General features: G+C 40.9%; 1 protein-coding gene across 2 annotated transcripts in view; it reads right to left on the bottom strand.

Moving 5' to 3' along the window:
- The window catches only part of negr1 (neuronal growth regulator 1), a 132124-nt gene that overhangs the window by 68479 nt on the left and 36888 nt on the right, over window positions 1-26757 (bottom strand). For both annotated transcript variants that reach the window (XM_068707462.1, XM_068707463.1), the window contains exons 2-3: window positions 23490-23728; window positions 3080-3205 (exon numbers count right to left, since the gene is read on the bottom strand). In XM_068707462.1, coding sequence (XP_068563563.1) covers window positions 3080-3205; window positions 23490-23728 — 365 coding nt within the window. The remainder of the gene's footprint in view (window positions 1-3079; window positions 3206-23489; window positions 23729-26757) is intronic.

The following is a 26757-nucleotide window of genomic DNA, read 5'->3' as shown; positions in this document are numbered from 1 at the left end:
GGCTCTTTTGATCATCTTCTGAAAACTCCCCTAACGCAATCAGGGTAAGCACACCAGAGAGGAGGATTTGACAGCCATAAGATAAATGCAGTCATCCTCACAGCTATCAGATAAGCGCAGCATGCTCTAATCCATTAATATGAAAATGAGGGAGGACTAGAAGTGGCTGGGTGGGGGCTCTGCTGCAACAGTTAAATGCTTTGGAATGAGTTTTCAAAGGGAGGATTCAGTATTCAAAGCACTTAATGGTGGATGTGTGCTCTGACTAGGAGCCACCTAAATAAATTATAATGATAATAAAAAGTCTCTGTTAATGCACCTTAAATGCCAAAGCAAATAAGAGGTTCCCCTGCAGTGATGAGAGCTGAATATTTTTATACTAGAAATACTTAATACACATGAGCATGTTTGATTTTGTGGAAGGATGTGCTCCAGTAACACATTAATACTTCCTTGAGGGAGTAACATAAGCCATGGCTTTTTATTTGTTAACTAGTTGAATTGTGTCATTTCAGAAATGGAAGTGTAGAAATAGAGAAGTAGGAACATTCTAGGAGATATTTTACATTTTTGAAGACTAATACTGATGCATATGGAGACATTTTCCCAGGATAGATATATTGAATATATAAAGGGGATCTCGTTTTCATTCGCTGATTTCATTACTTAAGGTAAAACCCTATGGGGGTTACTATAGATAAGGTCACTAACACCCTGCCATACTGGCAGGCAGAAAGTAAGCCATTCAGCTAGCTCATAGATGTATTAATAAAGACTTCTAGTGTGTGGCTAATTTCATGTGAAATGATCTTCTGGCAATTTTTCATCATGTCAGTCCACAAAGCTCACAAGATTTATCCTTTTCTTAATTTGATTATTTTTAAATCATGACTTGCACATGGATTTGTTAAATATCTTGTGGTGCAATGACTCAGGAAACTCATGAAATGTCTTACAGAACTCAATAACATGAATTTAAGTTCACTGCACACAAGTCTATATTATCTTTATGCAACTATGTAAACAATATGTTTGTCCAGTGTTATTTTCTTATGGAGGTGGTTGGTGAATGTGGTTGGTAAAGTTTTTGCATGTGTTATTGAAAACATATTCACATGTCTAATACTTTATAAGTGAGTTAACATGCTCTTGTTTTTTTCCTCTCTTGGGTAGAGGTGGGTATGGTTAGGATTTTATGGATACTAGTACTATTGTCAGTACTGCTAAACGGTTCGGTTCCTTATTGACACTCTTATCGGTTCTTTTTGATTGTTTTGTGAGAAAAAAAAGACAATTAATTAAAAAATAATCAACATTGCTTTATTATTCATATGTAAACAAATAGTCTTGAACGGCAACGGCAGACATTTTTTAATAACTCACTATTGTTGACTATACCATTTCAATGGCAACATCAAATGTAAATTTGAGAACATTCCTACAGGGACGAGTATATTTGAGTTGAGAGCCTTGGTCATCTCCCCACAGTAAAAAAACAATTAATGTTAAGGTGTGTTGGCTGGAGTGGTAGTGGGACTAGCAGCTGCAAAATAATGTATAACACTAACGTATAACACAGCTGCTCCCCTTATTAAGAACTATGTATCAAACAACTCAATATTCACTGACAGACTTATTAGTTGTTACCTAAATGTTGAGAAGGGGTGCAGGCCTTTAACAATAAACTGGGTAACAGCGCTATGACACTCGTTCACCCTCTCCTGTGTCATCTTCCCTGTAGCTGCTCGTAAAGGGATTTGGACTGGGACCGGTAGTGGTAGACGGGGGGGGGGGGGGGGGGGGTGTCATTCATTAGCCTATTCTCATTAGTAAACTCATGGCATCGCTAACGTTGCCTGCAGTGGACAGGGACGGACGGCTGCTAAACAAACTGCATCTCTGCACATTTCTGTTCTGCTTGTTGGCCCAATATATTTGATACACTGCTGCTATTACCTCCCTTACATTTGAGGATGTTATTGCATTTGTGACAATGACAGTTCTCAGCATCTACTTGAGTAGAAGAATCTTTTTTTTCCCTCTCTGCCATGATATGTGTCTCATGCTGTACTGAGCCGGAGTCGGTGTGAAGCACGACGCCGCCCCTCGTGCAAAGAAACAGAGAGAGGAGGTTTGCGACACTGCTTTTTCTCACGGAGATCTCACTTCGGAACTTCTAAAGTACCGATAACAGAACCGTTAACTCCAGAGCTTACTGATACTCCGGGTATTTACTACAGTCTCATCGGTTCCCGTTTAGAACCGGTAACGGGGGGCATCCCTACTCTTGAGTTAAGCAAACAAAATGTACGTTAGCCTTACATAATAGATTCAATGTTATAAGTAGACTACAATTATCACAACAAATCCAGGCTCCCTCATGTGGCTCAAAGGTGTACTGCAGATACAAATGCTAAATAAATGACCATGGAAGAAATTATGCAAATTTATTTGCTGACCTTAAAAAAATCTCCTGCGACCCACCTGCGGGTCCCGACCCAGTCTCTGGAAATGACTGCTATATCTGACCGAGGTTTGAAATATCAGTCACCTTCACGGGGCGCAGCTGCTGCGATGCGGCCGCCAGAGCTGATCGCAGCCCCTCTAAAATGTCCAAACCAAACAAATCGCCTACTGATGTAAACAAGTAATTCCCTTATCTTATTATTGTATCTCGCCAGGTGTTTAGAGATAAGGTGAGTCTGTCGGTTAGTGGGTGGAAACTATTTCATAACTGATTCAAAGAAAAACAATGAATCGTTTATTGCATCTGTCCTTAAATACATCATAATTGCAGGAGCTGAATATGATCTCAGGTCTCCCTGTCTCCATGACACTGTATGTTTACTTGAATATATTATACATCTATCAATTCCACCTCCCTCCTTCTGCCATGAATCTATCCAACCTCATCCCTTTCTTGCTTCATCCCATCCCCCTTCATCTGCAACATACCTCCCAGTCCTCCCGTCCTCAGTCCATCACCTATTGATCCTGTCCACTCTTCCTTGTTTCCTCTCTCAATTCAGCCATCCACCCATTCATTAGCATAGGCATGTGAGAGGTGAAGTGAACTCACCTAATGGGGTTATGTGTCTCCAGGAAATGCTTGGCTCGGGTTTCCCACTGGCTGTACAGATGAGCGACACATTGCTGCCCTCGTTTACCGTGATGTCAGAGGAAATGTCATATATCTTGGGAGGAACTAAGAAAAAAGAAAAACAATACAGACACAAAATTAGCATTTCAAATCTGCAACCCTTGGCTCATTCACCAACATCACCTGTATGTAATATTACATTTGACAGTAAGGTATGGTGGATGTCTCACCCGGTGAGAACTGGCCTGTGTTTCAGTTCTGTGCAAGGAGAGACAGTACATGCTATGCTTAAATGACCCCTCACTTTGGGTAACATCACACCAGGCACCTTATATTCAGACTCTGTGATTCAGTTTGACATTGTCATCTTGTAAAATATTTTCCGTTGGGGTGTTTTAACCCACCTTGTTAACATATAAGGACTACCATCTGGGGTCCCTGGGGACCCCAAGAATAAACTCCTGTAAGAAACAACCATCATAGCGAAATGTTAACTTAGTTCTTCCCAAAGGATTACAAGTCATGTAATGTAATTCCATCTGAAGAAATAAATGTTAGTTAATTTGCATATTGCAATAATTGTATGTGTATTGTGAATTATCTGTCTCCTTCAAAATGACCCCTAGTCAGTGGATAGTGTGTGATATACTTTATCTTTAATCGGGACCAACGGGAAATATTGTATCTATTAATTTTTACCCATGTACACTGAATAGGCTAAAATTGGGTGCTGTTGACTGAGGTCACAATATATTGGTATTTAAAATTATTATTCAAAAAGCAATAATTAAAACACAAACAGAAAACAATGACATGAAGTCATTAGGAACAAGCTGAATGACATACAGTCATGAAAAATTGGAATGATAGAATAAAGCACCTGTGAGATTGAGACCTATGAGAAACAAACCCAAGATTAATTATATAGATTTAAATTGGGCCCTCTATTGGTTGCTAACATGTCAGCTAACATAGCTTGATAGCAAACGTTAGCTATAGCAGTAAAGCTGGGCTTCTGTTCAGCAGTCTCTGTCTACTCACAGGGCCTTTTCTTTTAAAACGAGTTTGTCATGGGCATGATTAATTTGTGTTTATAGTTCGACATGTAAAGATATCATGAGCAATGTTTAATATTTCGTGACAGAGCTTGGCAGCCAGTTAGTTCCACCCACAAAGGCTTCGATTTCTCAAACCGCTATTCACAAGAACAAAACCAGACCGGTTTGAATCACTCACGTGGGCAGTGATTCATAGGTCTGGTACCAGGCTTCACTTTAGCTGGTGTGAAAGCTGTGCATCATAAATCCACAAAGTCCTTTTAAAAGCATATTTCCAGAAAACGAAAAGTGAAGTTCTTTTCTACAGAGGGCAGCTCGTCAACAGTCCCTGCTGGACATCACTTACAAACATAATTGACACGTTTCTGAGCACTTAAATCCTCTTGAAGATTTGATGTTAAAAGCTTCGGTATTTAGGCTGCCCCGAACACACGCAGGCACACAAGCAGCCACCCACAAAGGCATTTAAACACATTTTTTTTTAACTTTTTAACTGAGCACACATGCAGGCACATGGCAGTACGTGCACACACATACAGGCTTATAAAACACTATTTTAATCTGCAAGATTTGAATCTCTGAGGAAGCGTTTCTGCACTGGACTGTGCTATACTGTAATGGCTTCTCAGTCGTCTGGGGCTTCCAACCATTCCACCCTCTGATCCCTCCTGATGCCTGCTAAAAAAAAATGAACAAAAGAAAAGTTGATTCAACAATTTCCAGAGTTCCTCTTAAGACCCACCAACACTTTTTCGAGTCACGTGTTCTCTTTTGTCATTGAGCCCTGTCCAGTTTAGATGCAGACACCCTCCTCTTCACTCTATTATAAGCAACAATACAGAGGATGTGGCTAAGAACATACAGCCTGAATAGTGACAATATCCACCATATGCTACCATAGATTTACTTTACTGTTCTTGTCTTCCCGCCTTAAAATATTGTGCAATAGTGTTAAAATAAGTAAATAAACCAGACTGAAATGAATGATCTGTAGTCTGCACCACAATGCTCATAAACACCGCCCCATATTCTGCATGCAATGCCTATATGAGCACTAATTTGTATATAAGGAGCAAGTAGCCTCCACTTAAATAAATGATAGCGCATCATTAAAAGCATCAACACTCATATAACTGGAACCTTTATGGCGCAAGGAAAAAAAACAGCTATGACTTACAAATGGTAGCACTCTAGCCTGTTTGGACCCAGCCACACACAGGCACAGCCCTCAATGACATGAGAGACAATCACTGGCGTTCTCTGTTTTGCGGGGGGGAATAGGCGTCATTTTTGATCAACAGATCTGGATCTAAATGAGATGAAAGTGGCGGACCTTCAGTGGGAGAGGACCGGAGGCGATGTTGAATCTAGGTTATTGCTTGTCAGACTCCTATGTTTACTTGCTGTAGGACCCCACTGTTGACACGTCTCCTCAATGTCTGATAGCACAAAATTGAAAATGTTGGGGTTGTCTACTGATCCTATCTCTCCCAGGCCGGGACTGAGAGGTTTTCAAAAGGTTCAGATGAAGAGCCCTCAGTTTTTCAGCTCAAAGCTACTGTAGATCAGTAGCTTTACTGTATGACACTGTCTGCTGCAGCAGAGAATAACAAAAAGTCGTGGAAACAGAATAAAAAATCAAGAGAAGTCAGTCAAACTTTAGACACGTGGGAACAGTCATTTATTCACCAGACAACAAGCCGTGCTTTTGTTTCATGTCTTTAAAAAGACCATCAAACAGTTCAAACCTATGGCAACCAAAACTGCTTCAAGAGGTGAGGGAGTGGTTACACTTTTCAATGCCACTTTAATCATCCCATCATGTCGGGATGCATTAGCTGTTAAGTCTGTATGCTCCGAGATCGGATCTTGCTCGCATTGGGATCGGCCAGACCAAAAGGTGGCCGAGGTGGCTCGGCTGGCATAGAGTTCGGATCTCAGTGAGGTGTGGACAGCATGTGGGCAAAATCCGGAAAAAATTCATCAAATCTAGCCCCACCACAGTTATTCTCTCGAGCTGTAGCCCCACCACAGTTATTCTCTCGAGCGAGAACTTTGGAAAGAGAGGAGCAAAACTGGGGTTGGAGCACAGCTGAGACCTGGTGTCTGAGTTGGTTATGTTACTACTGATAAAAAACAAAAATATCTTGTTTTTGCTACTTCAAAAAAAAAAAAGCTTTTCGTTAACAAAATAAAGGGGGACTTTTATTATGAAGAATTTATAGGAAAATGTGTTTATCATCATATTAGCAGAGCTTTGTAAGTGGCTATTCTTGAAATAAAACAAGTCTAGTAATACTGCATGGAGGAAGGGTCAGTAGCAAAAATAAAGAAATGAAATGTGTTCATCAACGTTTCACAGCTGCTCCTTTAACCACATAATGAATCTGATCACTATCCGATGTTGACAACTTGTGTGTGCTAATTCTAACTGTACTGCTTACTGTTACATGTGAAGAATTTATGATTATGTGGGGGGATGGTGAATGAGTGCTAAAGGGACCTCGGACACAGCTAATGCATAAGCAAAATATGATTCTGCCATCTGTTGTTCCTCATTAAGAATAAAACAAACATCCTAAACAAGATCTTATATAAGTGAGAGTCTTGTTGCTAGGTTACAGTGCTGAGACATTGCAAGCATTGATGTTGAGGGGCCACAATATGGACACTTCATATTTAGGGCTGAAGAGTTTTTCTATTTGGCAAATAGACATTCCTAATTTTTAACCAAGTGGCTGCAGAAGTGTTTAATTCTAACTTTTTAGTGTTGGCTCTTATTGATAAAAGGTATTACTGTATTACTATTATGATTGTTGATGTCACACAAATTATTAATATGTATGTGTGTTTGTGTGTGTCAGTGGCGTGTTGCCAGGTAACCAGCGAAGACTCCAGTAATAGTCTGGTTCATAACCCCCCGTAGAACTACAAATTGTTTTTTACACTTTTTTTACCGATTAAGCAAATACAATATAACATGTTATGTGATTTTAACAGGTTTTGGTAGTCAGATTTATAACTGTTAGACAGAGCCAGGCTAGCTTTTCCCCCTGTTTCCAGGTGGTAAGCTAAGCTTATGGATGTCGCTTCATACTGTATATTTATTGGACAGACATGGGAGTGATATTTATCTTCTCATCTAATTCTCTGCCAGGAAGCAAATAAGTGTATTTTCCACTTTGTCAAATTTTTCTTTAAGAAAGGTCCTTAGTTCAGAGTTTCCTTTAAATCAGGTTGAGTGTTTTGCCAAACTGGGGCCCTCCTCGGTTACTGTTTGTGACTACAAGTGACCTCTTGGTAAGACGAGGTGAGAGGAAGACGGTGGTCATGTCTGAGGAGGAAATTATTCACGTGGATTTCTTTTTAAAGCACAGATCGATACTGCTAATATAAGCCTATATGGCGGACATGGAAGTCTCCTTATTTACATTTTTCAGTTAGTGTACCCCTTACGCTTAGTGTGGGTGGTTGAAAGAGAGAAACGAGGCACCTCTTCTACTTTTATTTTTACGCTGTGAAATTCCTTTTTACACCACCTCCACCTCTTGAAACATCAGAAACGGACGTAACTGTGCTGCCCCTCGAACAGCAGATCATTATAACCCAATCTCTCAATACCTAGACTCACAGCTTGTTGTTTTATTTGGGTGCTAATTCAGTAACGATGCTATGATTGTCGTGTTTGCCCATTCCTCTCTAATTTCCCCTTCTCCAGCCCTGCGGGAGGTGCTGAGAGTGAGCTGCCACAGCTGATCTGGGCGGCGTCATCTTCCTCCTGGCAGACACCTCGGGTGAATAAATAAGCCGATAATGACGCCACCTTGAATTACCGAAATGCCTACAGCTGCACTATTAAAATGCAGGGGTTTTCTTCTGAGGCTGCAAAGTGGGACGCACACAACTGGGCCCTTCTACGAATTCTGACAAGTCTCTCCAGAATGACTTCTGCTACCAAATTGCAGGACCCCATTACTGGCTAAACCTACTGCCATCCAGCTTCCCAATTAGAGCACAGAGGGGAAGCCCGGCCACTTGTTGTAATGGATAGCAGTACGGAGCGGCAAGGAGGTACGGGAGTCAGAGAGAGCTGAGAGGGAGGGAGAGAAAAGGAGAGAAATTCCTGCTTCATTTTCTGTAATTCAAATCCTTAATTTGTCCACCGTCATCCTACACACAGAAATGGACGAAGGTGCCGTTACTGCCGCGAGCTTCTCCTGTCCAAACACAATACAATGTAATGGTCTTATTAAAATCAGATGCTTACGGATCTGAGGACTGATCATGTTTAATCAACAACATGAAGCACTTTGAAATTGGATTAGGGACAGATTTCAGTTTTAATTTTCAGCTTTGCTTGATACAGTGAACAAATCCTGCGGCGATCTTTGAATGGCTCCTTGCTATTCTTAGCTAACCGAGTCCAAAGCTTCCCAAAACCGCAGGATGTTTGATATGACATTGATATCGATGGATCATAGTATAAACCTGTAAAATATACATGTGTTTGCAGGGCGTAATATAAACCTCAGCAATGAGACAGTTCCTACACAGCTATTCCTAAAGGTTTTCAATTCCCTTTCCTCACGGCAGGCAGCGGGTTAGAACCAACTCCCAGTCCGTTAATTAGTTGTCAGACAGGGAAACTAAACATAAACAGTGACAGATTATATTACTCAAAGGGATTACCTACCTTTGCAGTGTCATAAAGCAGGCACAGATAATTTGTACAACTTAACTTTGGAAAAAGTTCATCCGAGTAGAAAGAGAAATCTGTCATTATTAGCAAGGTTTTTTCACTGTACATGACAAAAACATGGAGCCGTTGGGTCTGGAAAAACCATGGCCCTCCAATTTAGCAATTTTTCCTGTAAAGATGGCTGACTTTATCCCTGAGGCTCAGCCAGATGACTTATATGAATATTTCAAAATACTTCAATAGGGATGCACAGCTACCGATACGGACATTGAGTATCTGCCCGATACTGTGCTCATGTACTCATACCCGATACCACTTTGTCCACTGTTGTGCACACATGCAGCCGCTTTCTCAATAAGTCTCAGTGCATCAATTAGTTTAACTGTGAGGATGTCAGCTGTGTGTTTGCCTGGCACAGTCTGTCAGGGTTTCCTCCAGTGTATTGCAAGCCCGGCATAACATTAGCAAGAGTGTGGTCGTGAGAGAGAGAGTGTTTGTTTGTTTGTGTGTGTGATTATGAAGTAGGCAGTAATGTTCGAGTTGTGAATGTAATAGTTCAGTGTGTGTATAGTTTATTTGTCGATGAATAAATGCTACAAATCCTCAAGACCCAAGCCAAGCTGCGATGTCTTGCTTGTCACCTGCTGATCAAAGTGAAGGGTGTTAGCCCCGAAGTTAGCGACAACATTGTCCCAGGCTCACGGTGGGCTGACCACCTCAGAGTTGAATGTTAAAATGTCAACATCATGCTGTAAATTTAACTTGTTAGATAGTGAGGAACGTCGGATGAAAATAAAGCATGTTTTCAAAGTCATTGGTAGCACTGTTATGTCTTAATAAAAACATATGTAGGCCTAATTATGAAGGAAAAGGTAGATTTCTTGGATCAACATGCCAATGTGCCGGCAGTGTGTGCTTTCAAGTAAAGAACATACAGCAGTTGACTCTCAGCCCATGAACCTTGAAAGTCACGCTAGCTTTACCTCCAATATCACCTGCTGCTCTCTCATACCATTATTAAACATATCAATCTCAATCATTTCCAACAGAATAACACACACAACCATACTCCAATAATAAAAAGCAATAAAAATGTTCAGAAAAAAGGGATGTTTTCTTTTTCTTTCCATTTATTTGAGCCCAGCAGCAATAGAGGAGGTGGACTAAGTGCTGGAATGGCAGGGCCAAGACATAAAACCTCATCAGCCTTTATTGCTTGTCTGGTTTTGGCATCTCTTCATATTCTAAGATCTCCTTGTGGCTAAGATGTTGGGTAGATTAATAAAGAATTGAGATGTGAGGAGTTGCAGCAGACAGCAAACGGCTAAAGACACAAATAGATTCCCAGCAAGTGCACATTAGCTGATGAACATTATTCCATAATGGTATCATTATCTATGATGAATCTAGTGATTTACCCTATTAATGTACTGCAGGAATTCGCCAGAGGGTCCAATGATAGTATGTGATAGCGTGGGAATGTATGATGATAACTGTATATCAGTTCCAACTTCAACAGATCAGAGATTGGTGTTTTTGAACAATTTGTCTTATATAGTGCAATTGCAAAGTGTTGTGTTTAACATGGGATTACTCTGTAATAGTATTATTTTTTTCATGTCGGTGTGACCTAGTTGATATTCTTGTTGCTACATCTCCATAAGCGCACCTAACTGTATCAGTGTAAATGCACCTGGCATAAATTCTTACAGTAAAATCTGCCCATTACTTTAGCTGTAACCCTGAAGTTGTAGTCTACTCTCGGTTTATGGCCCACTGTTTATATTGTTTTTGCTTCAAGGCTGCATTCCTTTCTCCGACTGAAACAGAAATGACCCCAATGCTGTGGTAACAATAATGTAGTGGTGAGGTGATGATAGCTTGGAGGAAGAAAAAAAAGGCATTGGACAATTCAACATGGAGCCACCAAAATGTCTCGTGCACTGTACAGACGTTGTCAGAGTAATATAGACCATTTTTCAGCCAACATCACGATGTTAGGTAGCGGCTCAGCAAAGAAAAGACTGGAGGCATACACAAATCAACTTTGAGTAGTGGCTAAAGTTACTGGACACTATTTTAACGGGAGGAGAGCAGATAGAAGATCTGGAGACTAGCTCGCTAACAAGCTAGCTGTAGAGATGGACAAGCTAGCTAGCTAACTAGCCAGCAGCATAGGGGCAAATATGGTCCCACTGGTTAATGTTAACTTTCTCAAGTAACACTCGCGGTCCCAGAGAGTGATTGACTACATATTGTAAAAAACTTGTATTTCTTTCAACCATTATAAAAAAACAAAACTTGCTAGACAGTGTTTCCAAACATGTGCAGTGAATTATTCTGCCTCCAACTATGCAGAACATACGTCACCATGTTTAGGAACAAAAAAGGGGTCAGTCGTGAAACGGTTCTCACCATGTCCAAGTTCTTGGGTATTTGGTGGAACAGCCTCTGTTGTCAGTTGTTTCATGTTGTATGTGTATGTACTGGTCATGATAATTGTCCGTAAGTCATTTAATTTGCAGATAGTGAGTTGATCAGGCTGAACATTAAGCTGGAAACAAGCTCCTTGCAGAAATCCAAGAAAACTATGAACACCCTTTCTGTTCAACTTGTAATTAACCATTAGTTTATGATAATATTCCTGTCATGACCTAATGGTGCAAAAATAACATGCTTCCGCAAATGTCACAACCAATACATATGATGAGTAATTGCCAATGGAGTTAACGATGCATAAAGCGTGATTATGGAGAGCTTGTTACCAATTTCATGCACTTCTGGGGGATTCATGAATTAAGGGAAATCAATTGATGAAAATGAACTTTTCAAAATACCTTGTGAGAGGCAATTAATCTTCAATGGGCGAGCTGCACTGGGCATGTAATTCAAAGATAAGCTATCACCCACTCATTGAAATAGTTTCTAATTTATTCATGCTAATCAGTGTCTTTCAGCCTCAGCATCTTGCTTATGATAAACAAAGTTCCCCAGCATGGCATGGGCCACTCTGCTTTTGCTTTCAAGGATGATCACTAGTTTTTCAATTAGCTGCGTGGCAACAAAGTCTTTGATTGGCGCTGCCATGCACAAGGCTCATTTCAAATAGTTTATAGTAAAACACTGAGACTGTCAGAGGGCAAGCTGCTTTCCAACAATGAAATATCAGCCGGTGACCAAACGACCGTTGCTATTGGTGATCCTCCGTTCATCTCAGCTCTCAGCGTGTTTCTGTGTGTGTGTGTGTGTGTGTGTGTGTGCGAAATGGATGATCTGATGTGAGGACACAAAGCTCTGTCTCCATCTGTCATTGAGCCTTGATACAGCGATAAAAGTCAAAGTTCAAACTTTAGAACCCGGGTTGTGATTAATGGGGAGAGAGCAGTTGGCAGCTAACAGACGCGCACTACACCCAGTCATAGGGAAGGAGCTTGGCTCAGCGACGCTTTAGATTAGCCGTCTACTGGCTCTTTGCTCATCAGTTTGCCATACAAAAGGCTTTTGGCGCCACTGTTAGTGTAGTCATTATCAAAATTAAGGGTCAAAATTCAAGATCAATTTCAACGGTCCAACCACACCCGATCAAGGACATTTTTTATCTGCAGTATAACCTAATTAATCACTTGACGTATAAAATGATCATCCCTATATAATATTAACTTGCATTTGCATTTTCAGACATGCCGTTTAATTGAAAACCTTTTTGCGGCACAGAAACTGTCAACTGTCGTACTTCTCAAAGTGCCCTTGATAGTTTGGGCTTTGTGGAGGACCCGTTATCATCGGAGTAAAGTGCAATTCCCTGTCTTTTTTTCATCCATTCGTAATAACAAAGCTATTACCTTGAAATATTATTGTGTATCTCTGATTGTGTCATCATGTAGGCTAACAATTCAGGAAGAGCATGTGGGAAGTTTTGTGGCAAAAGGGTGTAAACACATTCATTCATTGTTTGTCAAACTCTCTCTTCCTCTATCTCTCTCTGCCCTGATTTATTTCCCTCATTGGTGAGTCGTATAAGTCCATGATGAATAGCACTGACTGCCAAACAATTCAAGGTTCAAGTGCTGAAGAGGATTAGTGATTAGTGATTCTCAGAGGGTGTGTGCAAGTATGTTCACCTGTGCACACCAACAACTATCGACTGCTTTTTTTTCCCCGATCTGCCCCTTTGGGCTGGAGGGAGAAGATTTGGACGAAACAACATGTAGGTGACACGGGGAAATTTATACCCACTGAGAGCTTTGGAAAGGCCAAAGTCATGACTATTCAAAAAATTGCTCGTTATTAAAAACTCTGAGCTTGTACTTTGCAGTATACAGATGTCCGTTCTTGCGGTTTGTTTACGGTGTTACTCTAGACTGGAGCACTGATTGTCTAAATAATGATGTCTATACAGAACATCAGTGATCATTTTAAATGAGAAGGTCTCTTATCTGCTTTGCCTGGTTGTTGTGTCTTTGATAATACACCCTGTGACACTATAAATAAAGCTGACCATTGGATTCTCTAACGAAGCGGGAGGGCTTCTGCTACTGCCCCCTAATGCAGCCACAAGTCAAGGAAGCCGACTGATGGAGGAAATCTCTCGCCGCTCTTTAATTGCACTTTGGGCACCGGATGAATTTCAGGGATGAGACAGGCGGGCAGCACCCCACTGCTGGTGGTCAGTCCGCATTCAGGGTGATGTATGCAACAGTGCTGTGTAGGGCCAGGGAGCACAGCCTGTGATATTTATCTGCCCAATTAAGGCCAGTGTATCCCTGAGATGCCTGCCAATGTGTCACCCCCAGCAAATCTGTTTCACAGCTATCTTGTCGATGAAGGTGCTATTGTATGATAAACATCGCAGAGAGGGCCGTGCTCGGATCCGAACAGCAGTGAGAGAACCTATTTCTCTGTTGTGATTTACACCTCTGACAACCAACTGTTAAGCACCAGAAAAGCCACGGCCTAACGCCACTGGTGGGTGAAAATTTAGATTATTTTCACACACTCGCAGTGTGGTTGTTTCATCTTCTATGGCGTATCCCAGAGTGGCCTGCATGTCCAGAATGCAATAAGAAATTGTCTCGGAAAGTAAATACAGTGTATTACATTTTCTCTGTATAACACACCACTATTTACAAAAGAAGAAGGGTCCATTGTCTCCTCTATATATTGCAGTGAGTGACAACAGAGATGGACATGTCCTGCCCATTAATCTAGTGTTATCCATAAGCACAGGCATGTGGAGAGTAAGTTGGAAAAGGAAGCATAATTAAAATGGGACAGTTTCCAAGAAATTTCCCAGGGAGCAAGTCTTCATTTTTCTGCTTTGCACAAACCCCATTACTGCAATCTGAAGCTCATTTTGATGTACGATTGTAAACATGCATCTCAAAGTACAAAGAGTACTAAAGCATCACTCTGCAATTCACTGTGACTAAAGTAGGTCCAAAATCATCATGCAGAGAGCAATCAAGCTTTCCATAATGGATCCCTCTGAATCTGAGATGAAGAAAACTCTGACAGTTTGAAATGTGGTCGAATAAATGTGCAGCAGTGAGAGTGTAACAGTCCAGCTTTACCTTACGTTGTGTTACCTGGAAAGACTACTCTGCACCTTAGTTACTCTCCACTCATGGTGTATCTATTCCCTCTCTGGAGAAAAGAAGTGAGAGCTGAGTGGCTGACCTTTGTCCTTACTCATTTTAATTAACCATGGCTAATATCAGCCATTTCTATGATGAGCACTCACATTAGTGTGCAAACACACAATCACCTGCCCACAAGTGCATGAAGAAGCACACATAATGTTGCACGCACACGCAAACACATAATGGAGAAAAGAGATTTACAGGTCCTAAGACAGAGATTCACAAACTCACAACCACACACACACACACACACACACACACACACACACACACACACACACACACACACACACACACACACACACACACCAATGATTAGTGGCTAACTAAATGTCAGGGGCCATAAAGGCAAATCTGTTCCTTTAGACACACTCATATTCCTCTCAACACTTTGCCTGCAATATTCATGGCAGGCCGCGTTGTTTTAACGCATTATTATTCCACTGAGACTCTTGATACACAGTTATTCCAGCTGGGGACAGTAACACCAATTCACTAGCCTCTTCTCACAGCACTTACAACACATGCAGTCATTAGGTGCTATCGCTACAGCGTAGTCACAGTGTTGTTTTTTTTACTTTGATACCAACCAAGTGTTCATTTTTACAAATACTGCAGTATATCAGTGGAAACTAGGGAAAGCTCCATAACCTCAAAATCATCATCTCTAGTTTTTTCACTAATATTTACAGTAAAAAGTGTTTAACTGTAGCTGTAATGCAAGTTTAGGCATATGCTTCTATTGGAATAATTTTGGACTGATATTGCAAGTGTGTGATTTGTCAAATTTGTGTTTTAATTGTGTTATTTCCAAGTCTCTATATGATGTATAGTCCAGGACATCTTTACTTTTCACTGCAGATGGATTCTCATGATCTCATGAGAATCCATCTTCTCAGGCTTCAAGATATGCGTTATGTGCCTGGTGAGACAGAATTGGTGAGAAGAATTTTGAGCTTTGAGTATACAATTGGTCTTAAATATTGATGAAGTCCAAATGTTTAACGACTATAACATTTCTGCCATCCTCTCCACACCGCTTTACAAATGACTCTATGAGACATATTATACTGAACATGAAAATCTTTTGTGAGAGGGGATTAACAAGAGGGATTAAGCCCAAAACTCTCTGAGTGAACTTCAATAACCACTTCACATATCTGTTGAGGAATAAAGTCTGCACACCTGTCGGTGGATCCTCGTCCCTAAAGTGGCTACTCATTGAGAAGATTGACTTCTTGAGTTGTGCATTTTTTACAACACTTATAGGCTATTGTAGTAAATTGCAAGTCTAATAGCAGCATCCAATTTCATCTTTGGGTGAGTCACAAAGACTATTGACAAAATGTCCCGCTGCATTTCAATGAAATATAGAGGTCTTATGTAACACTAAACTGTTTAAGCTACTCAACATCAAGTTTAAATGGGAAATTGTTTAACCAATATGTTCACACCGTGCAATCTATTTTTAATTGAATGAAGAGAAAGGTAGAGCTGGGTTGCAATTATGCTTAAACTTTATATTATTGATATAGTGAATACTCAGGAGGAATCCACGACAGAGGGAGAAATCTCATTGAGAAGGTGTTAAATCTCCGGGTTAATTCCTGTGTTACAGTGTAGTTGACAGGACTGTATTTTCAGACTGAGGTCATGAGAAAATGTTATCTTTTTTTAAATACACCCAGCAATTAATGAGAATGACATAGCATATTTAGAATAAACTGAGATTTGCTGGGCCTTATTACGCCGTACTCTGTAATTATACTCTATCTCTGTGCTGACATCAAAGAGAGGAGCGACGACCTGGAGGTTTAACCCTCGGTTTCACTTCTCGCTGAGAAACACTCTTCCCACACTGACTCACTCCACGGGCGTGGGCGCCGACTTTTCACCGTGGATCCGCTCTGATCCATATTAACGTCCAAAACATTTTCATCACATACGGGATTATGTCTCACTTTTTTTTTGAAAATGTTAACTCTCTGAAGTACTAGATCACACTGACGCATCGATAAAGTCTTACATAAAACCTTTAACAGATATACTGCTGTTAGTTTGGTAGTGAGGCATGCTGGTAACATGCACTTTGTATAAATAATACACTGATCCACGCTACAATATGTCAGCAAGATTTCTCTGAGTGAATTTTTAAGCTCAGCATTCCGGCCCACAGTGAAGCACATTACCAGTGCCTGTGTAAAAGCAGTCACTGCTGAAGGGAAGGCTGCCTCTTTCCCCCTCCTCACTGTGACAAGATATTCTTAGATGAGAGGTGCTGTGCATATTTAATACACTATCACATCTACAATCTTAATTAACAGAGAGGGAGGAAAAAGAATGGCCGCTAAGGAGGAGGGTACAGTCATGTGATGTGTAGGAGATGATACCGATCTGTCTTTCCTCTGTATCCTACATCAGATAATGGTCAGGACTATAAACTGTAAATAGGTCAGTGTATGCATGGCGGGGATGACGATCAGGGGTGCAGTAGAGCAGTAAAACAAGAGGAAACAAGCGGGGCTGATGTGGACCAGGAGTCTGTAATGGTCCCAGTTCATATAGGGTTGTCTGTGATGTCACTGATATGTTTTACTCAGTAATCAGCGCACGGCCACAAGGCAGAACCCACTTAGTTTAATCTTGTTAAGTAAAGTATTTAAAGGAAGGGTTTAACTGCTCAACAGTTACCTGTGCCAAATGTACCTGGTGGAAAACCTGGACCCCTTTAGTAATTCAGCAGACCCCGATGGCCCTGATGATTATTGCTTATGCCTGAGATTACTTGAGAGACCCATTTAGGCACTGGTAGAGCTCAAACTGTGCTGCGCGTCATTTTTACTCCCCAAATTATTCTACAGTTTTGTATTATTGGAATATGAGTCGTACATATCTTTGCATCACTGTACAGAACATCTAAATTCCCTTAGGGTTTTTTATCTGCTGGTGTATCACACTGACTCTCACTTAATGTATTAAATGGATTACATTTTTTCACCACCAGCATATAAAGCTTCGGATTTATTTCATAAAAAAAAATAAAAAAATGAAGAGCAAAAATATAGTGTGTTTTGAATGCCACAATTTTCTCACTTCTCATGGGCGCTGTTTGCAATGAAGCTATGCGGGGGAGGCACGAATGCAAACGTCTAATTTGTTGAAGTGACACAAGGTCTCTGAGGGGGATAAATGTCACGCGGAGATTAAATGATCCTGAGACATGAGTGCGCAGGCACAGTCATATCTATTCATGTGTTAAGAAGTGTGACGATAACGAGAAATTCCTGCTGCTGTAAAACTGCTGTAATGCTCAGGTAAAGAGAAACCCCATGGGATGTGATTAGAAAGAAATATGTGTTGTTCCAGTGGCAAAACCAATGGCTATTTCCCCATTGTCATTAATAGTTAATTTTTGCTGATAGTGCGGACAAAACAAAGGAAAAAATGCATGGAAAGTGACTTAAACTTATCTTAGCACGATTACTAAAAAAAATACAGGTTTCTTCGTTTTAGAATTTTTAATGGGTTCATGAACCACTAAGTCATCCCTGGTCAGAAATGTGTGAATTTAGGGAATTATGAAGCAATGTGCTAAGTATATTTCCATCATCATCATATTGGCAGAACTTTGATGAAATGACCAAACACAGAAAAAAAGGCCATCCAGCACTGCTGACATAGATGTACATTTCAGCATTAACTGCTCGGAGGATCAGCTGGTCAAGGGCCCAATCATGCACCGGAAATGGATGTACATGTATGGAAATATTGCATATTTCCATACATGTACATCCATATACAGTAATCCCGTCTTGCTCCAATTTTCTGTGTTGCTCCTCATGGTGCACTATCTAGCGAAGCAAAAGTTCCAAAAATCCAATTCCATGAAATCCTTTTTTACTTCAACTGTAACATTCGTGTTACAGCATTAATAAATGTTGTATGCTTGGACTGAAAAGCCCAGATTAAAGTGTCCAGCTTTTTTCTTCCCTTTCCTTTCAGCAGATGAAAGAACAGCATGCTCCCAGAAGCCTCTGCAACATGACAGGGCTGCTTCCGTGCTACATCTCTCATCTGTAAAGAAATCCCTCTGTTCTCCATGAGTGGGCTTAAGCATGTGTACACAAGTACCGTACAGTGACAGGTAATGATTCACAAACACACAGGGCACATAAACAAAAGTACAATATGGTTTTTGACGTTATGAAGGTGCCATAACAGCACAGATATGTGGCTCCACGCAGGAATAAAGAAACGAGACTGGCTGGCAATATAATGAACCACATTTTTAACTACCTTGAGAACCCTATCAGAGATGTGACCGCAGGCATTCATCAGCTGGAGTGAGTCATCTGTATTTCGACATACTTCCTGCCTGCGGCTCACACTCTGATTCACAGCTCTGTCTCAACGGCTGGCGACCCATTTGCCTGATGATTCCACAGTAGATTCAGATAACACAACCATAACACCATCAACAATAAAAGCAACGAAGCATATGAAACTATGTTCAACTTTGTTTTCATACTGTTATATTCCCTAATTATCATCTCAGTCTCTGCTTCTATTTTTATTGTTGTCACTTTATGATATTTGTGTTGTCCTGTGTCACTGTACAATTATTATTCTATGCTTCAAGACTTGGTTTTATATGTGTTATGAAGCTATAAGTATGCTGCTGGTCAGGTGTTACAAAACAAAGTGTTATTTCTAAGCTGTATTTAACCGAATAAAGCTCGTTTCTGTGGAGACACCGCTGACTGAATTACCAACGTGTCACATTTGTGAACCGCAGTGCAACAATTGGTATTTGTAGGTGCAACCGTTGCCAGATTTCAGCCACTAGGTCAGATCCATCAGGAATTCTGGGCATCGCGAAACGTATTATAAAGCTGACAGCTGGCACATTAGCTTTGGTTTGATTGTGGCCATATGGTCAGTGGTGAGGAGCTGCCATGACCCGAAACACCCCTGGTAAGACTCCCATTACAGAATGTACTTCAGAAAGGCAACATCTACAAAAACATGATGGTCCTGTAGTGACCATTACTGCCTGCCAAGCAGCTGACTGCAGTTTATCACACGTGTATTGAGGGGTGCGGTGCACCCACTAAAATGGCGTTGAAGCAGAAGTAAAGTGACATTATCTCTGCTAACTGTCAGTGTGAATGTCATTAATTGTATACTCAGCCTATCCACAGTCCACTCACTCTCAGGACTGTACATTAGGAAAGAGTTCCACTGTTTGAAAACAGATGGACAATGAGGCAATTATGACAGCTGGAGCACAATACGTTACAGGAATCAAGCAAGTTGACATGGATGGGACATCATATAACCAATTATGTTGACAAATCTATCCTAGCACAGTGATGTTGATGGGGTTTCGATGTAGAGAGTCCCCGGGGACCCAAAGGTGGCCATTTAACTGCCCCCCACCCCAATAAAATGTGTTTTTTGACAAATTGGAACATAAAACTTGTGTTTGATCTTATGTGCAGGGTTCAATGCTTGCACACAGGAGCAAGTACACTGTGTTTGGGCAGGTGGAATACCTCTAGTGATATTCTGTAAATATATGCAATGGATGATTTCCTGATCATGCTTAATTGTGAACAACAAAGTTGTGTTGAGCTAGTGAACTGTTGTCCATTAGCTGCCGGTATGCAGCACAGTCATGCTTGGTTTAATAACGTCACTAAAAGCTATAGCGTTAACAGAGATTGCGTCGAGTAAAATCAGTATTTGGCAAAAATACATTATACCGTTATCATGATGTGTTCAAATGTAATCTTTTGAAATAAAAATGTTGAATAAATAAGTTTGAAAGAGATGTTTTCACAGGAAAATGCAATGTATATTAGAGAGTGAATTATGACCTGTTTAGCTTCCCAACACTAGCTCTAAGCAGCTTATTGTACATAATTTTAACTACTGATGCTAAGCCGCTGTAGAAAGGTACCGGAGTTGGTGATTGTTGGAACAGCCGAAAGACTAATTGAAGACTTTTGTTTTGTTCCTGTAGAGTTTGAATGGTGTGCATTTTACAATGATCAGTGAGGTAAAATGACTGTTTCTGTCAATGGAGTCCTGTGGCTTTAAGGAGAGCATATTAATTGTATTTTCAAGATGTCTAGTGATACTCAAACATGTTGCAGCGAGGGCATTCAAAGGCCGACTATGGCCACACTTCTCGTTGGTGCAAATAAAAAAATTAAAAAAGCCAGGTCACGAGCGAGCTTTGATACTCACAGCAGGCATTCTAAGGTGTGAAAATACGTAATACATATTACGCTGTTGGTATAGGAGTAGTGTGATGTGTGCACGGTAACATAATCAGATTAATACGATTTTATTTTTATTTTGTAGGAAATGTCAATATTAACACTCATCAAAGTACAGTCATGTCATTTAGTTTACAATATGTTTAAGTGTGCGGTTACTCTTTAAATGTACAGCGTACACACACACACACACACACACACACACACACACACACACACACACTTTTGGGATGCAGCACCTCTGATTATTAAGGAGAAAAAAAGGGTGCAATCCATGGATGCATCAATAGTGAGTTTACAGCTTCCTTTCAGAGTGTAATGCCTCCTGTCATAACACCTTTTTTACCCATCTTAGCTTCATGATAAACACCAACATCTGGGGATACACCATAATACGTTTTTTCTCTCCTGGTCCCTAAACTAAGGCCATCAGTTGTTTCCAAGTGCTGATATGATACCAGTGCTCTGTGGTTTTTTTTACAGAGGTTCTCCTTGATTTATCTGTGTTAAACGTGATAAAATCTTACGTTACTTTGTCCATTCAATGTTTCAAATGGCTTCCCCGCAAGAAGTGCAGAAAAACTAGAGAAAGAAAGAGGTGCTGTGGAAAAGGGAGGGCCGCTTGCTCGAGGGAACTTTAACAAGACATATGGCAGTGATGGACACGTTGGCGGTTGAAGAGATCGCCCCCTGCGACCTCTCAGCTACGGGACAGCCGCTGTAACTGGAGAGGCCGTGGTGCTCTGACAAGTTGACATGTGCAGCTTTTAGGTACTGAGCTAATGTGCATCTACATCAACAAACACTAAGTGAGCCAGTAAACGTTCTTAGCGGAGGATACTTCCAAATTACAGAGGGTTTTAATGCTGTGACCCTCTGATAATGTGACAGGCTTGTTAACCTCACCTCATCAGCCAATGTTCCTGACCAGTTTAATCGACAGCCATGTAAACAAACGCAATGATTTGAAAGGTAATTGGGGCATGTTCACAAATAAAAAAAACCATAGCACCACCCAACACCCACTCAGTACAGTGCAAGGAGTTGGATGTTGACACATGATAGCCATCAGCAGAGAAAATATGGAATAGCAAAATGAGAGGAGGGCCTGCTGCTTTCAGGGTTATTGCCCATAGTGTCCTATTTGTTGACGTTTTCCTAACAGGTGTGCACACCTGAGAAGGGAAATGATGATTTGTTTTGACTATTTTGTTCTGCAATGTCGCAGGATGACAAGTTTACCAAAATACTGTCCGGGTTGTTTGTGAATTGATGTGACTTTTCTTCTTCTTCTCTGGTGTTTTCTGTTAGAGGGCAGCGCAAACAAAGATGAAGCAAACACTTCAAATTATGTTTTAGACCAAACAAAACAAACCGCGTGTATAATCACACCCCCTAAAATAATTTTCCAAAGCTCGCTCCATATGTTATAACTGCAATACCAGCTGGAGAGTGGTTTCCACTTGCACATTTCACATATCACACAGCTCACACTTCTACAAGCAGTTAGTCTGACCCTTAACTCTTCTATTAATACGATGCTGTGTGTGTGAAAGTATGCAAATTCAAACAGTATGTTGGAATCCTAACCATGGCTTGAACAGAATGAGATTAATTTGGTATGCACTTGTAATACATCTGATAACTGAGCAGGGATACAACAAGGGTGTTAACAGTGGGCATACACACTATGTTGTGAAATGAATACAGAACGTAAAAAAGTTGTTGTTTTTTGTTTTTTTATTCGATAGTTTGTCTCTTAACAGCTCAAACATGTGCAGAGCCAAGTGGACCATGAGCGCCGTAAACCTTTGCATCAACCTATTAGAGAAATAGAACATGGCACTTGGAAGATGGATTTTCAGTGAGGCTGCTTTCTTGCAGCTAATCGACAGTCTGAGGTATCAGCATACAAACTCAGCCGCCACCCTATTACCCCAACAATTAGGATGCTGTTGTCAATTAGCTCTCTGTGCCCACAACAGCCTTCTTAATGTCCCATAAAACACAAAACACACCTATTGACCTTGTTAAACACAGAGATTCACAAGATGAAGCCCAATTTGAGCAGCCTCTCAAGTGCTCAATGGAACTTTTATTATGCTGAAGGCAGAAATTCAAAGCTGTAACACTAAAGCGATGACACACACACGGCATATCAATACCTATTCCAAATTCTTAAGATTCAGTTACAAAACCCAGGTAAGCTTGATTAAAGCTACATAGTCTGCCTCCAGTCATTTAAACCAACACGCTTCTACTTTGTTGCATTGCCCACGGGCACAGGATGTACTCTGCAACGTCAGTTTGCCTCCAGAGAAGAAAAGTTCTCTGCTGAAAAGATTTTGTTTTATCATTTCATACAAAAATAGCGCGCGCTCTTGTTCTTACTCCAACCATAAGAGAATGACTGATGGTTGCCAGATACACATGTGGCCCTTAGGTACATGTGTATCTGGCCCACAAGACAGTGTTGGATTCACTATGGAACTAAATGATCCGTGTAATAAGTAACAATGTTACAAAGTGAGATTATAGTAAGGCAGAGGATGGAGAGGAATCAGAAAAAAAACAATCATTTTTCAAGAGCACGCTACATATATGTGTAGGTGCAAACAAGTGGAATCCATTATTATTATTGACACACATTGCACATGTAAACAGACAGACAAGTGTCAACACAGAACAACAAGGACTGCCTATACGTACCTTTTACAATTAGGTTGAGGAGCTTTGGCCGTGGGTTGCGCTCACTCTGAATGGAGCACGTGTACTGGCCGTCGTCGAAAACGTCCACTTTCTGTATCTGAAGGCTGTACTCGTGTTTGTCTCCGACGCTGGACACAATGGAGACACGTGGGTCCACGGACCACTTGTCGTTCCCTGCGAATATGATGCTGGAGCGGTTCAGCCAGGCTCCTTTAGAGATCCCATCCAATAGGTAGCACCTAGAGTGACAAGAGACACTTCAGTCAGATCAGGATGAATACTCGCTGTCAGGCTCGGAAAAACAACCGAGTGAGGGAGATGTTTTTGAATTTGTCTTTGTTTGCTGACTAAATACTCTTTTTCGTCCATTTCGAGATATTGCTGTCACCTGTCTTGCAATAAGTAGTCTCTCCGTCTCTGGCAGGCAATTATTGCTGTTAGCACAGGATTGTGTGTTTGTAAATGATATTGATTTTTTTTTAATGCAAGACCAGAGAGCATATGGATCAAATGAAGCATCAGATTTCAGTTATCGGCACAAATGTGTAATGTGCCATAAAGTGAGTCGTAAAAGACAGAAATCTGTGTGACTCAACCTGTGAAAGCTTGTGAGACTGGATTGGACTCAAGACTAAAATAGCCAGAGCCATGAGTAATAGTTGTGCATAAGGATGGCTGCTCTGTAGCTGTTGGATCTTCTAAACGGGCAAAGACATTTAGTGCGACATTAGTGCGAGAAGTCAAAAGGTCTTGTTTAGCAAACATGCACTTATACATGCACTCAAGTTAGAGTGCGTCTGCCCACATTAACGGCTTCACAACACTGGCGATTCATATTGAAAAAGTGTTTCAGTTTGTTGCATCCTATCCCGGTGAATACAATGTGAGAAACAACTTAGCTCCACTTTCACTGTGTCATGCAATAGTAATGGGGACATTGGCCTTTCAGAGCTGTGAAAAGATTGGTTACGTAACTGGGTATGAACACCTTTAACCTGCGACTTAGAGCACATTCAGTCTGTTAAAAGGTGTCATGTTGGCCACTGAGAGCTACTTCTGTAGTGTCTAAGCTGGGGAAAAAAAGAGAGCATACGTCAGACCACAGGTGCAAAGACATTTTTTTACTTCACAATTATAACTCATTGCTGTATCTGCACAAAGCTTTTCAATGTGATCATCAATGGAAGGTAACAGCCTTCAGCGGAGCCACACACAATCAAACATCCCTGGCTCTGAAAAAAGGCTGAATTGTAGGATCACACACTCATTCCTGTGTGACCATTACCGAGCTCAATGCAATTCACTTTTAAAGGCTAATTGCACAGACAAAGTCAGTAAATTGTAAGACATGATGAGGCTGGGGTCACCATAGTCAGAAGGCACTTCTGTTTTAATTACCATTAATTCTGTTTCGACGTATGAAAACACATCACATTGTGTGACAAATACTGCAATAATGAGGAGGAGAAGAGGCAGTCGAGTTTGTCCCTTTTTAGCTGTTGTCAACATGCCATGCAGACTTCCAGCACCAGTAGTAAAGCCACCGAGGAAATCAGTTTGGCGTTAACCACAAAGCTCTTTAACCGCTATGCCAAGAAAATGTCTGACAGGAAAGCGTGTATAGGACAATGGTCTACTCCAGGCTGGTTTCCAGCAAGCAAGGCACTGCCATAGAGGTATTGTATCAAATAGGTGGCAAACAATAGAGTATGGATGGTAATAAAAACAACACAAGAGAGAAGTCTAGGTCCTGTGGAAATGGCACGCTGACCAGTCGGTTAGCTAGCCCATTGACCTGAGCCGTGGTGCTCCGGGCCCTGAGGCAAGATCTACTGAAGGAGCCTCAAGGCAAGATTTCACATAGTTACCGTTTGGTTTTTGACAACAAAAAAAAGTCAAGTGCAAATTTAGCTCTCACGATTATCGAAACTTGACCTTTGTAAAAAATGTAATAAAATGACATGAATGAAGCTAATTTTAAAAGCCTTCTCTGCCTTTGAGAGAAGCAGCTTCAAAGAGTAGCAAGGCTTGCTACTACCTCACTAACGCAGGCCTTCAGTGACTAATAATTTAAGACACTTTTGTGGGACCGCTGAGAGTGCCGACTTAAGGCTTGAACATTAATGCACAATGCACCTCTGCTCAACCACTGATGTGAACAACTTGTCAACAACTTGCTGTGCTGGGCTTTCATCATTATATCCCTGTATACCAGGGAAACCACAAAAAATGTTTTCTCTAGTGTGGCTGCTATTGATTTCTCTGTTCTCTCACCCTATAATTGTGCTTTCAGAATCAAATATTCACTCCGTGCAGGCTTGAAAGGTGGCCGTTAAAAAAAAGTTTACCGTTTCAAAAGAGATCAGAGGCTGTGGTCTGCTGTCAGTTACAGTGTACCTCATTGGTGACAGGTTTCTACAGCTCGTAAAATATCAAAAAGGTCTCTCTCGCAGCATATATGGGTTCATACACTGCCGACCACAGCTGCTGCCGTTTGTGAAAAAGGAAACTACAAACCTTTCACAGCCACCTTCCAAGGATAGATTTGGAATTAACTAAGCTGTCGTGCCAGGCGTATGGCAGAAGGACACTTCACCCGGACAACATTGGACGTTTGGCATTTTCCTTCATCTAGATGAATCCATCCTTGATGTTCTTTCCCTTTTTTTTGGCAGTGTGCTTATCACCGCTCGTGTCTTTGCGCTCTCCTTCTCAAAACTATTATTGTTATCTCACCGTCTTTGTAATCTCAACACCAAGGAGTGGTATCCGTACGCCTCCTCACAAAGCTGTGTCAAAACAGGACATTTTTACATTAGCACATCGTCTGAGGTGTTGTTGTTTACTGTGGCCGATTCCTTTCTTGCTGCAATCTTATAGGAACAGGAACTATATGGAAACTCATCACAAGTCTGGCATGAATTTGACAAACCTGTGTGGAGAATATGTTAGTGCAAAGCAGTGATCAACTAGAAATACCGCCTTGAGGTTGTATCCCTCAAATCAAGATGTCATCACTTCATCATTTTGGCCTATTTGGCATTTGTTGAAATGGTCACAATGTGAATCATTGGGTTATGGCGTTCCGTGAGAAATCACATTCACTAGAATGAGACAGATGTTAGAGATATCACGGTAACATGGTAAAGCCCTCAGATGCTAAATCCCTCTGAGGCAAATTTGTAATATTAGGCAATACAAATAAATTGAATTGAATTTAAATTGAATTGTTATCAGTTCTGTCAACTCGATATGCCTGAAATCACCA

Source organism: Cebidichthys violaceus, unplaced genomic scaffold (genome assembly GCF_023349555.1).
Source record: "Cebidichthys violaceus isolate CVI_PGR_0920_01 unplaced genomic scaffold, fCebVio1.0.p SCAF_13, whole genome shotgun sequence".
NCBI classification, from domain to species: Eukaryota; Metazoa; Chordata; class Actinopteri; order Perciformes; family Stichaeidae; genus Cebidichthys; species Cebidichthys violaceus.
The sequence above is the reverse complement of the archived record's forward strand: the minus strand, read 5'-3'. Positions and strand labels throughout refer to the sequence as shown.